The following is a 14,676-nucleotide window of genomic DNA, read 5'->3' on the forward strand; positions in this document are numbered from 1 at the left end:
GGGCAAAAAATTGAACAGATGTCTTAAACTGGTCATACAGTCAATGAGAATGGAAGGACACAGGCAGGCCTGTGGGTGAGCAGAAAAACTGATGAAATATATATATTATAATAAATAGATCATGTATGCAATGTATATATGTATGTTGCACACACATTCCTAATTTACAAGGTGTGTCTAACAGTAAATCTGCAAGCATCAGCACTTTAAAGATGCCTTCAAAATGTCCTTGCAATACACACATCTTATTATGTAGCAAACATACTTAATACAATTTGTTAACAGATACTTGATGCTAACCCAAAACAATCTTGGCACCAATCCCAAAAAAGGTTGCTTATCCACTCTTGTTCACTACTGAAAATGAGCACAATTACTCCCTGGTATAAAGTTAAGCAGCTGAGAGTTTTCTGAAGCAGGGCTTTGTATACCCAATGAAGGCAAATCAGGTTAAGGCAAAACCATTCAAGTTCTTAATTGCAGCAGAGCAGCACAAAACACCCATTTGTGCCACTGGTACTGTCGCAGAAGGAGTGATGGGTGTCACCGTCCCCCGGTCCAACATTTACACAAGCTATCAGGTGAGATCACAAGTGGTTGTACGAGGGCGCAGAACACAACTACTTTTGTGTGCATAAAAGTTACTCATGCAGGCATGGTCACTGAATGAGGGACTCAGTTAAGACTTGGGAGATGCTTTGGATAATTTGTAAGAGGCATCCATCAGATGGTAACGAGTGTGTTTGTCTCAAACCCATGACATTACAGTGAATTACCTTCCTAGAAATAAAAGATCAGCGCAAGTCATTAAATTAACTTTTAAAAATACTTTATTTTTTTTAAAACCATTAAGGCAAATCCATATTTCAAATTAACTGTGTTTACATTCAGTCTTAAAGGGTTACTCTTTTTTAAAGCACATAGGTTCCTACCAGTCTCTATACAAACACTATGAATTCAACCTCTTGTTTTTAAAGGAGACAGAAAAAAATCAGAATGTAAAAAAGAAGAAAAATGTTTAGTTCAAGTTTGTGTCATCCTAGATCAGTAGGCTGGTAACATTTGAGAATGCATCATTGTATTTAACCACGTGTCATTTTTACATTCACAAGTGCAAGTCTTTCCCACAAATCCCTGCAAGACCAGGGCTTTCATTCTTTCTTGAAAATGTCATTTGCATTGTTCTGACAGAAAGAAACTTGGGAACTTGGCTTTAATTAGTGGTATTTTACTGGGAAACAAGCATTCCATGAGAATTAGGTCTGACTACTCCCTGCAAGAAATGGCTGCTCTTCGTAGGTTCTGTATTTACTGTCATAAAACATACCCAAAACCTAAACCTAGAGGTGACTGGAAACAGTGATCTCGGTTTTGTTGGGTTTTTTTTAATCTTTAATATTGATATCTTGATTTAATTAAACACTTGTTAGCTGCAGTAATTAGGGTTTGGCAACCTTAACAAAAATGTGCTTTTTCGTGTCATATCAGATAACAGACCATTTAAGACGTGATAAAGGGTTTTAACATCATGATGTGATTAAACTGTTGTGCTACATTCCTAAAATTCAGAGCCATTGTTTGCAAAAGCTGCGAAATAGCAGGAGCAACATGAAACAGCTCACCTGCGAAGCTGATAAACCAGACTTTGTCAAACAGTCACGAGGGGCATTCTTGTTAAAACCCGTAATATCAAAATGTTGATTAGATTTGTTATGACTAAAGAAATAACTAAAGCCATAAATGTTTGTCCACATCTGAAACCAGAGGAAGTACTTGTGGCTACTGAGTCGGAGCCATGGCTTCACATACCCACCTATCCCCCAGGATTCATTTCCCAGGGGAGTGATTTGACCAGAAGCAGCTCCCTCCCGCTGTCTGCACAAGTGCCAGCAGCAGAAGAGCTGCAGCAGGCTCCTCAGTGACCCTCTGCCAAGCAGCAATGCTGGCAAGTGCCTGCAGACACCTGAATACACGCAGGGCACCGCAAACAACTCTTACTAACAGGAGGGCAAAGGCACCTTGTCTCCACAAAGGCAACCCTACGCTACCGTGTGGCAAATTACACCTAGAGTATCCCAATGTGCCAGAGGTAACGAAGCGTGGATTTGAACAGCGCTCTGCATGGTTATTTGCATATGAATCATCCACCAGAAGGTTTGGTAACCTTCTGATGCTGCACAGCACAAACACATTTTGAATGATTACACCGCACTCCTACGCAGTAGGTGTAGGATGCAGTACTTGCACGTTGCCAACAGTGCGGTTGGTTTGTGTTTTCCCATAATGCCAGTTTTTTTTCCTTTCAAGTGTAAAGAATGCCAGGAAACGTCTTGCATTAATCATAAGGCTGGCTGGTGTCTCTTCCACAACAGGGATTACTGTACCTGCATATCCAACCTGAGCAAACATACCAAAATACTCAAAACCAATTTTAAGTACCTCATGCTTGATCTTGCAGTCCTTATTTAAGGCCCAGCCTGTAATCAGATTAATCTCTTTTGTGTATGCAGCCTATCCCCTGGGCAGAGGCAGCTCATCTGAAATTGAGGTCCTTGCAATAGAAACTCTCTTTTGAAACATCCTTGCAATGGAATCTGACAAGATCGACAAGCACAATAAAGGTGTTCAAGAAAAACAAAACAGAACAGCTTCAGAAGCACAAAAAGCACAACACCCCCCCCCCCCCCCCATAAGCACATTAGAGAAAACAAAAGAGGAAACACCCTTGCCCTAGGATGGGTTTAGTTAACAATGAATTTGTATCACGTATTTACAGTGTAATGTGACATCTGTTAGTACCCTTTACAGGGGTTTTTTTTCATTGCTGCCTATGAAATTCAGAAAAGAAGTAGCTGTAGGTTACCACAAGAAAGTCCAGTAGAGCTTTCACAAATATGACACAAACATCTTAGTAGACAATATACCTGTATGGTGACACTGAGCAAGTGAAAATTGCAAGTTGCAGTGATTTGGGGAAATAAAATACTATCTATTACAAATAAAATGCACTAAGTATAAATCACTGCTGGAACATTCGTAATATACTGTGCTCGTACTAGATGCTATGTTTCAACTAAAGCAAAATAAGAGGTATACCTTTAGAAGGTAACTTAAAAGTGTTCCAGTACCAAGACTCGTTAGCAGGAATACCATAGGCACAGACTGTCACACCTGAATCACAGGACACAGAATCCCTACAAACAGATTCTGACTTCGTCTCTACTTAAAATCATCAAGGGAACGCTCCTATAGAAAAGGCAGTAATGGCATTTCAACATCTTGTGCTAGAAACTCTCCTTCCTATCAGTCAACTTGATTTAAAACATTAAAAATACTAACTCGATTTTGGGATTACAGCTTTTCCTCACCTAGACTTACTTTTATTAAAATTGAATAAAAGGAAGCCTATGTTCCATGTGAAAATATATTTTAAAATATTGTTACAGTTTATACCAAACACTGATAAATTGCAGAATTTCTGATACTTCTTCACAAATGGTACATTGATAAAGACAGGAATAAATAGCAGTTTGTCTTTGACTTCAGGCCCATTATCCTTGCCCCATAAAAGTACATCTTTCCTCACTGTACAAAAGGGTTCACAAGATAAAGTATGAAACATATATTTAAATTAAATAATTTACATATTTTTCTTAAAGCACCTCTGTAATATAATTTAGTGAAAGTTTATACCCTGCAATTATCTTCTTATATTTTACAAATTGAAACATGAAGAAATGGTATTACATTAATTTAAACAATAAATCCCACAACACATAACAATATCAATAACCTTAGATCAAACCCACATATAATTTAAATCTCTAGTAAAAGGAAGATAATAAAGCTGATGAAACCTAGATTAAAAAAAAAAAAAAAAAGCAATGGATTACCAAGAAAGCACTTGAGATGTAAGCAAGCACCAGATGCCACACTACACCTTACATTTCAACTTACTAAAGGATTAGGGCTTTCAGGGAAGGACCATTATTTGTAAGACCTCATGCCTAAGCAGTATCAGAACAGCTGCAAATGCATTTGTTCAATGTAGCTGCAGGTTTTCAACCAAGTAAGAGGGATGGTGTTAAGGAGAGACAGGGCTGAAATTGTTCCTCTTCAAACACAGCACAGGCAGCTACAGTGTAATCTCCAACTGCTTTGTGTGAGATGGTGCATAAGTCTTTCAGGCTTTCCATTAGAAATTAAGGCGGAAATTCAATTTAACAGTATGTGACCCAGCTCCCGTGATGCATAAATCTCCCCAAGTTTTAGCAGTTTGAATAAACAAACAAATGTTTAGATGCTTATTATAACCTCTTTGATATGCAAACTTGTGCTAGCTCTCTCATGAGAACGGACTTAGTGCAACTGCTGGTATTTCCTAAATCTGTATGGGCCAGAAATCAGGCAAAAATACACTCTTTGGCAACACATCAGCTTCCTAGCAGCTGGCTAGAACCAAAGCACAAAGGCACATGGAAATGACAATTAAATAGAAAAGATTTCTTTAAATGCAAAGAAAGATTCAATTTCTCCAAGTTTTTACCTATTGTCTGTCAGTTTGTGTTTAAAATAGAAAAGGGATTCTGAAATTTAAAAAGGTACAAAGTAACTGATTTTTGGTTTTAAGTGGCAGTTGTGTGCTGTCACACTGAAGATGGTACACCTTTAAAGAAAATATCTAAGAGGAGATAAAAAGGAACATCAGATTTCCCTAATACTAGACACAAAACCTTTTGCGTTTTTTTTCTTCCCCCTGGTAAAAGTACCTAGGGCATCCCAATAAATAAATAAACCCACCCAAAACAACCCTCAAAAATGAGCAAGCTGTAGCTTTGTTGAGAACTTAAGTTGTACCATTGCTTCCTAGGATTTTTCTCTATCCATCTGCTGTCTCTTGTCTTAAGCTGTTTGTGGGTATCTGGTTGCTAACCAGAGCACTTCAGTGCTATGATAGTAGCATTACATTGGTAAGAATCAGACTAAAACTATACCTAACAAGTCAGTAAATCTTTACTATTTTCTTAATCCTAAAATCTGATCCCTTTATTTCCCTCCACAGAACGGGTATTTTAAAGTATTAGATGACCTGTACAAGGTGGAGATGCTGAAGGCTCTAGATTTCAAACTAGTTCAGATTTCAAACTTCAAAGAAACGAACACAAATAGGGTCAGTTTGAAATGGCAAAAGCCTGCTGCAGTCACCTACTGAAGTAGTGAATATACTTCATTAAAAGTGGAAGGCAGAAATTCAGAACTTGTTTTGCCCATTAACGCTGGGGAAGTGAATTGTCTGCCCTGTGTCACTCTTTGAAAAGACTGTGGGTACGTGCGTAGAGCAGCAGTGTGGGCAGTGGAATTCATCCAGAATTTTAGGCTATGTTAACATCCTGTTCATATTTCTGTAACTCAGAGATGTGTTCTTTCCATTATTTTTTTTTTTTCCATTAAAGGTCTGCAATTTAATTTAAAACAGAAATCAAACTTCAATGTCTGAGGAACTAGTCAAAAAATGCTTGCTGGTTTTCAACTAACAAAAACAAAATGGATCTGGAACAGGAAAAATGCAAATTACACCCTTTACTAATGCCAATAGTAGGAACCTGTTACAAGCAGCTGCTAATACAGCTAAACATTATGCCTTCCACTGCATTTTGCTGTTTTCAATTCTTTATAGTTTTGCTGAGAATTTAAAAATTTATTATTAAATTTTCCATGTTTTTTAAAAGTTTCAGAAAACTGGTTTAGACACTTTTGAGAACAAGAGCAGGAAAAAAAGGGTTTGTGCCTGGTTTCCTTGAGAAGCTTTTGTACACCCAAACTAAAGCACGTGACTTTGGGGTTTGCTCTTCGCAAATATCTAAGCTTGGCGTGGGGGGGGGGAGGGGGGAAATCAGCTTATACTTTTTTTTAGAAGATAAAACATTTGGGTATTAGAGCCATCACAGAATGGCTGATACTTTGACAATTTCTGGAGTAAGCAATGTTGCATATCAATCATTTCAATGCTGAATGTCTTATGCTTAAACCCCCAGTTCCCTAGTGAAACATGGCTGGCTGGAAGAATAAAGCAGCATCGCTGCTAAAATCCTCTTGCTATTTCTGAGGGCGTACCTTGTACTGCTGTAAACCACAAGAGACAACCCATTTCTCATCTGCTGTTTCCTGGTAAGACCAACAATCTTCTCTTAATGAAGTGTTAGAAGTAGCTGGAACGTAAGGCCTATTTCTTCCTGTTGCCCACTGGCAGCTGGGAAGCAGAGAAAGTTTTGTGCAGGTGCTTTTATTGAGTCTATCCTGACCTTGATGGTCACCAAATTTGAGGCCTATGCTTCAATATTTTACATTAAATATGTCTGGCACTAAAACCTCTGCTAATGACCATCGCCTGGATAAATACCAAGTTGCTTTTAAACCTGTAATTTATTCAGTGTCTAGCCATGCCAGCGGGCCTGTAAAGAAACAAGTGACTAAAATGAGAATCATAGTGTGATGTCCTCACTTCACTGATCTTACTTAATGCTTCTAGTAGAAGTGTAAGATTCTGAACTCTTCAAATGTGCTACAATAAAACAAGTACAAAGCGTTCTCCTGTGCCACCGAAAGCTTAATTATGGTGAAAATGCTAAGATTGGCTCCTGAGATCTTTGTGTTATGAAACAAATAGTAAAATAAGGAAATAATGTGAAGTCAGCATATTAAAAAAGAAAAAGAAAAAGAAATAGCACAGTGTCTTGCATGCAGCTAGCACTTTTGTGCAGTACTCTCTGATAAAAGATCTGCAAAATGGCAAAGTCAAGCAGTTTCCTTATGGCTTATTTTGCATCTATTTTATAATAGTATAAACTATTATAAAATCAGAGTTTGCTCTCAGTGATAAACTTACTCTCAACTGTGCTCTCTTTCATAATATTGCACCATCTACACCTACAAATGCTGTTCTTGGTAATATTGTCTCCTTATCCACTGTGGCTGTATGGACAAGAATAAAATTTGGTGAAGTAATCTAGCTGATACTTCTATCGACAAGGCCTACAACAGAACAAAAAGAAATACAGCTGAGAGGGCAATTGGAAAGAATGAAACACCATATTCATCACAAAAGTAAACAGATCCAAACAACTCTACACTGCCAATATACTTGTCAAGAAAGAAGGTGCCTTTCCTATACAATCAAATCTTCAGAGTAAGCTATCACTGCACTAGAATGCTGCGCAGTTGAAATTCTTTTCTCTGGGCTAAGATAACAGTTTTCAGTCTCTCCAAAACTCTTGCTAATACAAAATAGCATTTTAAAGCCAAAACTGCTTGAGCTATTACAAGTTCTCCAAAATACACATGGTATGATACCATTTTTCCTCAGGGACACTTTCATATTTCCTTAAAACACTTTTGAAAAAAGGGTTCCATCACTTTATTACATTTACTCTTCAAGAAACACCTGAATGAATACTCTGCTGTACTTTAGATAACTGTTCGGACTTTAATTCATTTCCTGAAAGAACCATCTTTTAAACATGCTAGTCCTAAGGTGCAACCTTACTAGGATACACCTAGGCTAATCCTAAGGTATACCAATGTAATACTATATGAAGCTGTACTGCATTTCATGGAATTAAAGCAGTAGTGGATCAAAGGTCTTTCAAATTTTTTAGATGTGTATATACAGTAATATCCAAGCATTTCATACACCTAGACTGACTGCTGTAAGGAAAAGTGTTAGTTGGTTCTCAGTAACTACCATTAGCCAAAAGTGCATAACCTTTATGATTGTGCATATACCTGCAAAGAATTTGTGGGATTTGATATATTAATTCTAAAATGACTAAGCCAAGAGGAAATACAATTTTGTTCATTTCTGTTACTTGACATTCTGATTTATTATACAAATACGTATTCCTTACCAATCTTCAAATTTCCAAGTAAAAGAACCATTGTAAGACACTTCATGAGCATTATGATCAGTACTTTTCTGCAGAAATCTTTCAAAAGAAGACAAAAGATCCCAAACCAAAAGAAGTGTAACACTCCAGCTACCCAGCATTTCGATTTTTCATGCTCTGGGCTGAGTGAACAGCAGATAACTGTGCAAGTAGTTTTGCTCCCATCTGTTATTAGTATTGCTCTTGTCTTTAAATATTGTGGAAAAAATTACTAAAAATCCTTAATACATATCCCTGTAGATTTCCTGTAGTAAAGGGTGTAAATGTGCATCAGATTCAGTCTTCTTAATTATCTGAACAAGCTGAGCGTGCTCTGTGACAAGCTGTCGGAGGTCAGCCATTTTTTGGAGAAGTTTTGGGAAGAGGAAGGTGTCATCAGGATGGTTGATTTGCAAATGAAGTTTCAGTACATGCACAATGCTCTCCTGCATTTTTTCAATGTGTCCTACATTCACGAGACCAGGGCGATCTGTTCTCAACAAAAACAAAAGAATACATGTCATAATTTTATCATTATTCTTTAAAGTAAGCTACTTTATAGGTTCTATATTGTAGGCTACAGTGTATATTTATATTATGCACTGAGGGCAATGAGGCTTAAAATGGATCTGAAAAAGACAAGAAACAAAGAAGTAGTCTTCCTTATCCCTTTTGCCAAAGTTTTGTCAGTGCCAACAGTTATTTGAGGAGAGATTTCATACTAAATACAAATCATGCCATGAAAGTAAAAATCCCCACCATCCTCTCACCCCAAAAACCAGCAGAAGTATCCAGTTTTCTATTCTGCATGATAACAGAATTCAAACAGTAACAATGGAAAAAGCATGTGGCTATTTCTAGAGAGTTCTTAAAGTTTAGTAGCAATATAGCAAGACATAAATAGCAGGCTTTCACTCTTGGTTCCTCTATGTATATTGTCATAGCACAAGTTATTGACAGGACGCAGAGAAGCAGCTATTAAGGATGTTTTACTCTTTCTAGTATATGGTCTCATTTTCAGCTACTTAGTCCTGTAATGCCTTCACTCTCCAGATGATTAAACTTCTCTGTAAGAAGTCTGGGGCAACAGACTGCATACCTTTCTTGAAAACTTAAGATAGTTCCTAGGAGAAGGATAGAGGGGGAAAGCAAAATAAAACATTTTGCCTTCAAAGAACTCTCTTCACTTCTGAAAATGTCAAAATACCAATTTATTGTGCAAAAGTAATTCAAGATTTGATGGGAACTCGCTGTCTAAACTAGCATATGAAGCTTCTGAAAGTCCACAGGTTGCATCTCCTTGTAATTGCTGAGGATGCGACCAGGGCAGTGAAACACCCTACGAGTTTGGCAGAATGCAAAAAAGGCAGGCAGGAGCAGTTGTTGGAACTTTCTTCATCTTTTATTTTCTTTTTCTCTGCTTAATATCTTTGTTGGCAACAACAACAGTGGGATTGATGTAGCCTCAGAAAGTGTTTGCTGATGACACCAAGCTGTGTGGTGCGGTTGACACGCTGGAGGGAAGGGATGCCATCCAGAGGGACCTTGACACGCTTGGGAGGTGGCCAGTGCCAATCTTATGAAGTTCAACGAAGCAAAGTACAAAGTCCTACACCTGGGTTGGGGTAATCCTAAACACAAATACAGGCTGGACAGAGAATGAATTAAGAGCAGCTCTGTGGAGAAGGACTTGGGGGTGTTGGTTGATGGGAAACTGAACATGAGCCAGCAGTGTGCACTTGCAGCCCAGAAAGCCAACCATAACCTGGGCTGCATCAAAAGGAGTGAAACCTGCTGGTTGAAGGAGGTGATCCTGCCCCTCTGCTCTGCTCTCGTGAGACCTCACCTGGAGTACTGTGTTCAGCTCTGGGGACCTGAACACAAGAGGGACTTGGACCTGTTGGAACAAGTCCAGAGGAGGCCATGAGGATGATAAAGGGGGCTGGAACACCTCTGCTATGAAAACAGGCTGAGAGAGCTGGGCTTTTTCAGCCTGGAGAAGGGAAAGCTCCAGGGAGACCTTAGTGCAGCCTTCCACTAGCTAAAGGGGACCTACAAGAAATCTGGAGAGGGACTTTTTACAAGGGCATGTAGTGACAGGACAAGAGGGAATGTCTTTAAACTGAAAGAGGGGAGATTTAGATTAGACGTTAGAAATAGGGGTTTCTTTCAGAGAGGGTGCTGAGGCACTGGCACAGGTTGCCCAGAGAAGCTGTGGCTGCCCCATCCCTGGCAGTGTTCAACGCCAGGTTGGACAGGACTTTCAACAACCTGGTCTAGTGGAAGTTGTCCCTGCCCGTGGCAGGGGGTTGGAACTGGATGAGCTTTAAGGTCACTTCCAACCCAAACATTCAATGATTAAAAAATAATCTTTTACACCCCAAACAAAAAAGCACCAACACTCTTCACATCTCACTTTTAATAACAGAGTAACTAGACCCCTCCCCAAGTGAGGCTAAACAGTAATTCCAAGCACATCTACAATTCTGCAAAACCAAATACAGCATCAAGACTGTTAACAGTTACACATTATCTTCCATGAAACATCCTAAAAGGCAAAATGACATTGTTAGCAGTAGAATTTAATCTTCAAGAAATATATATGCTTTTCCATTAAAATTATTGATTCACGGGATTATTAAAATTCACTACCTTAAAGAACAAAGATGCAATGCCTACCTCCACAGCAAATGATGGCAGCAACAAAAAGGGATATATCACTATCATCCAATTCCAGTGCATTGAATTTCATTGCAAAATCAAATTTTGGCTCCATTATATCACAGAATGGCTTTCTCAGGCTTTTCAGGAACTCCCGGGTTATAAAACCATTTCCATAGGCGACTAGCATCCCGTCCTTGTTCATCACAGATGCTAACATGGCAAACATGGCTTCATAAACTCCGTATTTTAACAGTGTCACTTGATCATTCAAGTCGAGATTGGAGAAGCCAGGTATAGATTTGGCAAATTCAGTAAGTTCAGTGACTGCCTCTACAGACGTACACTGGCAGCAGTGGAAGATTCGAACCTCTGCTTCCTTGTTCTGAATTCCATTGGCCACCAATTTTGCTACCAGGGTCTTCTCTGCCATACACAAAGTATCCATATCATGTATAACAAATGGCTACAGAGAGAAAACAAAACTAATTCAGTTTCAAAATAATGGTTATTAATCATTGGTTTCCTAAAGAATAGGAATTTTGATAATCTTTAACTTTCATGCTGATCAGTCTTCAACTATCAGTAAACCATGAGTTCTTTCATATTTCTGCATAGAGGCATCAAGTATTACAGAACTACAAACTGCAATATTTAAGAATAAGTCTGCTCTGCAAACAACAATGCAAATAGTAAAATGTAAATATGTATGACATATCTTTAGTCTAGTTGTATGTAGTAGTTTTAATGAAGATCCAGAAGTACCGTGCTGAGTATGCATATATCCATCTCAGAGCAAGTCCCAGAAGGTTCACAAGAGACTTGTATTACCTTCTCCAGAAGTCCAGGTTATTCTGCCTACACTCCTATCGATTCCTAAACTAACTACACTTGAAGCATATCATGATGCTTTCCTGAAGTATCCTAGGGGGAATACAGACAGTCATTTAAATATAGGACAGAATATTTGCATAAGAACGTGAATCTTTTACTACTCTTGTGTTTTATTATCAGATTTTCATAGACCATATCCCACCTGATCTACCATAGAAATTCAACTCATCTTTCTAGCTACAGTTAGTGCTAAGTCATCTCTAAACCCAAAATCCCACTCGAATGTCAGACAACACAAAATTTCAGTCTTGGTCATGGTCTTTTCCATAACCCCCTTAGCTTAAAGAGGTATGTTCATTACAGACTGATGAGCCAGTCTCTTAAAACATCATATAAAAAAAGTATTCAGATGTTCTTAAGAACAATCAGAATTCAAAAATATTTTGATATGTATCTGAAGAGGGCAATCCACTAAAGGAAAACAACAAAACCCAATGCTCCCTGGCCTACCAAAGTCATGGCAATTGAAAATAAATCTAGTTCTGTACATGCTAAGCAAAGCACCTTCCCTGTGCTGTTTTGCTCATCTCAGATTAAATATCATGAGGAACACCTGGTGTTCTGTTAGAAACTCACAGAATTCACTTATTTCACTTAGAAAACTGCCAAACATGACAGTTTCCCACAGTTGTCCACTTTTAAATGCTTATGGCAGCTGTATTTTCCATCTCACTTCTATACTTACTGTCACTCAGAACAGAAATTTCTGTGTGCATGTAGATATGAATGGAAAGTGGCAAAGCAATAAACACATTTCTAAACCCCTTAAAAGATGTAGACTATCTTGTAAATCTTTTTTGTGATTTATCATCATTTCACTATGCAGAAAATAGGCATGGCCAAGGACTTAGAAGCTAATTTTAAAAATGATACCTTGCCATCATGAAAAACGCTAGTTCATTCTCGAATTATAGTGGTGACAGGAATTAGGATTCACTAAATCAGCTGTTAATGCACTGTTCAGAAGCAGGTGGATTACTAACAACAAACCTTTCTTTCTAATTTTACGTTAAAAAGTCAAAAGAAAATTAAAATGTTTGTTTTCCCAAGAGATAAAATAGCTTTAAAAACCTCTTCTCTTCCCTGCATATTGAAGAATGAGAAACCAGCCTGTTGATAACATACTAGGTCTTATTCCTCATTAATTTCACATGTAAATTCACCAAGACACATGCAAGCCACTATTAGCTAGTCAATTGGATGACTATAATCCAAGAGCCTTGATCGCATAAATAGAAACACAACAATTAGGATGCAGTGATCTGCAATCCCTGCATGTACGATACATATTGTAACTTATGATTCTGACATGTGGTAACAAGCTTGAAAAGAACTTTATGCAGATATCTATTTGGTAAGGTGTTAAAGCATGGTATTTACTGTAGGTTTACGTCAGCTTGTACCCCAAAAAGTTTAAGCCTGTGCTTAATTTTATACATCTCTTTAATCCAATGAAAAAGACTGGGATTACTCATATGTCTCTCTTTTAATGTAGAAGCCTGTATTCTTGGCTAGACTAGACTATAATATGCCAAATTCCATAATTTAAAAGACAGCTTGCTTACAATTTTTGTAACACTTATCCCCACAGTTACATGTTTTTTTTTATTATGGCATATGTAAAGCCTCTTCCCTGCAAATTTTTACTGAAATTAAAATTGTTGGTAAAATAAGAGACTGATCTTCTACATACAATTAACATAAATCCCAACAGAATTTAAAATAATATGCATAAAGTGAAACAAATCAGTCCTTAGAATGGGTATACAATCTCATGTGCTACACAACAAAAAGCAAGTGATAGCATTAAGTAGATCTTGGCTAAATTATCCTGAAAGAAAAATAACCTCTACAGCATACGTGTCTTCACAACCTTGCTTGCTTCTCCCTTTCAAGGTAATCATACAGTAAAGACCAGGAAGGCTGGGTGAAGAAATGGCCACAACTGTAAACAAAGAATCACAAACTCAAGTTTTCTTTTCCCTCCTGCCATTAATATTGCTGTGATTAAAACAAAAGCCATACAGAGCTCCTGTACACCTTAAAAGATAACAGTATTTATCCTGGCATTTGTGGCAGAAAAACATATTTATTTTTCCACTGTCAAATAGGAAATTATTTTTGAACTGTTTACGCCACCCATACCAAGAGGTATTCACATTCAGATGTCACTTTTTTTCCTTTTAATTAAGAACTAATTCTCTTTCCCTTGTGTGTCTACTGTAATTTAAGATTTTAAGCTTCCATTTACAAGTTAAGCACCCGATTTTCCTTAAGTTTCCTATTATTCTGATAGTGGCTAAAAGCAATCATATTTACTACAGGTATTCTTTTTGCATATTTATTGTCTATATTAACATATTTATTTTCTAGTAGATTTGCTTAAGAGTTTAACAAATTATTATAATCATCTTACATACCTGACAGCTTTACTTTAAAGTTACAGCAAACGTACTTACTGGATTGTTACTAGTTTTCCCTGCAAGGATGATTCTGGCTTTAACCTTGTTCATATTGAAGTTTTTCAGGTAAGCATCATGAATTCTTTTGGCAAGTGATTTAAGATCTGCCATTTCTGAATCTTCTACATAATTTTCACCTGTTAGAATTTCTGCCTTCAACTTGGCCTTCTCAGACCTTGGCATTCGTCCAAAACGTATTGCTGATGGGAAGACACAATTATAAAACAAATGTCAGTTATACAGAAATCTGTATCTTTTAACATTGCTGGTTAGAGCAATAAGACTTTGTGACTAGAAAAACTGAGGTAGAGGCAGTATTTTTATTATGATAAATTCACAAGTCAAAAAATCTCATCCTTTCCAACACAGTCAGTGACTAAGTATTGAGACAAAATGCTAACCTGAAGGTAATCAGATGTTTCAAAACACAAAGTGGTATCTGCAATGAGCTAGAACGCATGCCTTTTTCCTTCTACGTTACCTAAGTAGTTGTATTTTTTTTTTTTTCCTCCTTATTGTGTTCTACAACTCCCAACAAGAAACTCAAAGTACACCTTGGGAATTCAAAAAACTGAGTAAACTCCTGTCAGGAGTTTGGCAGAGAGCGCACATGCCAGCTGGAGAGCTGCCTGTAGCGTTACTCCATAGGGGACACTGCAACAGGGTTGGGCCCAAACTCCATTGCTGATCCTGAACCTGCTGGGGCATTTAGTTCTTTATGCACTGAATTTTCAGTT

General features: G+C 37.7%; 1 protein-coding gene across 24 annotated transcripts in view; it reads right to left on the reverse strand.

The window, feature by feature from the left end:
- Positions 1-812: 812 nt before the first annotated feature.
- PPARA (peroxisome proliferator activated receptor alpha) overlaps positions 813-14,676 on the reverse strand; it is a 207,920-nt gene continuing 194,056 nt past the window's right edge. For all 24 annotated transcript variants that reach the window (XM_030480535.1, XM_030480517.1, XM_030480523.1 and 21 more), the window contains 3 exons: positions 13,937-14,139; positions 10,602-11,049; positions 813-8,412 (listed from right to left, as the gene is read on the reverse strand). In XM_030480535.1, the coding sequence (XP_030336395.1) occupies positions 8,165-8,412; positions 10,602-11,049; positions 13,937-14,139 (899 nt within the window). In that variant the 3' untranslated portion in view covers positions 813-8,164. The remainder of the gene's footprint in view (positions 8,413-10,601; positions 11,050-13,936; positions 14,140-14,676) is intronic.

The sequence above is a fragment of the Strigops habroptila genome, chromosome 3 (genome assembly GCF_004027225.2).
Source record: "Strigops habroptila isolate Jane chromosome 3, bStrHab1.2.pri, whole genome shotgun sequence".
In the NCBI taxonomy this organism is placed as follows: Eukaryota; Metazoa; Chordata; class Aves; order Psittaciformes; family Psittacidae; genus Strigops; species Strigops habroptila.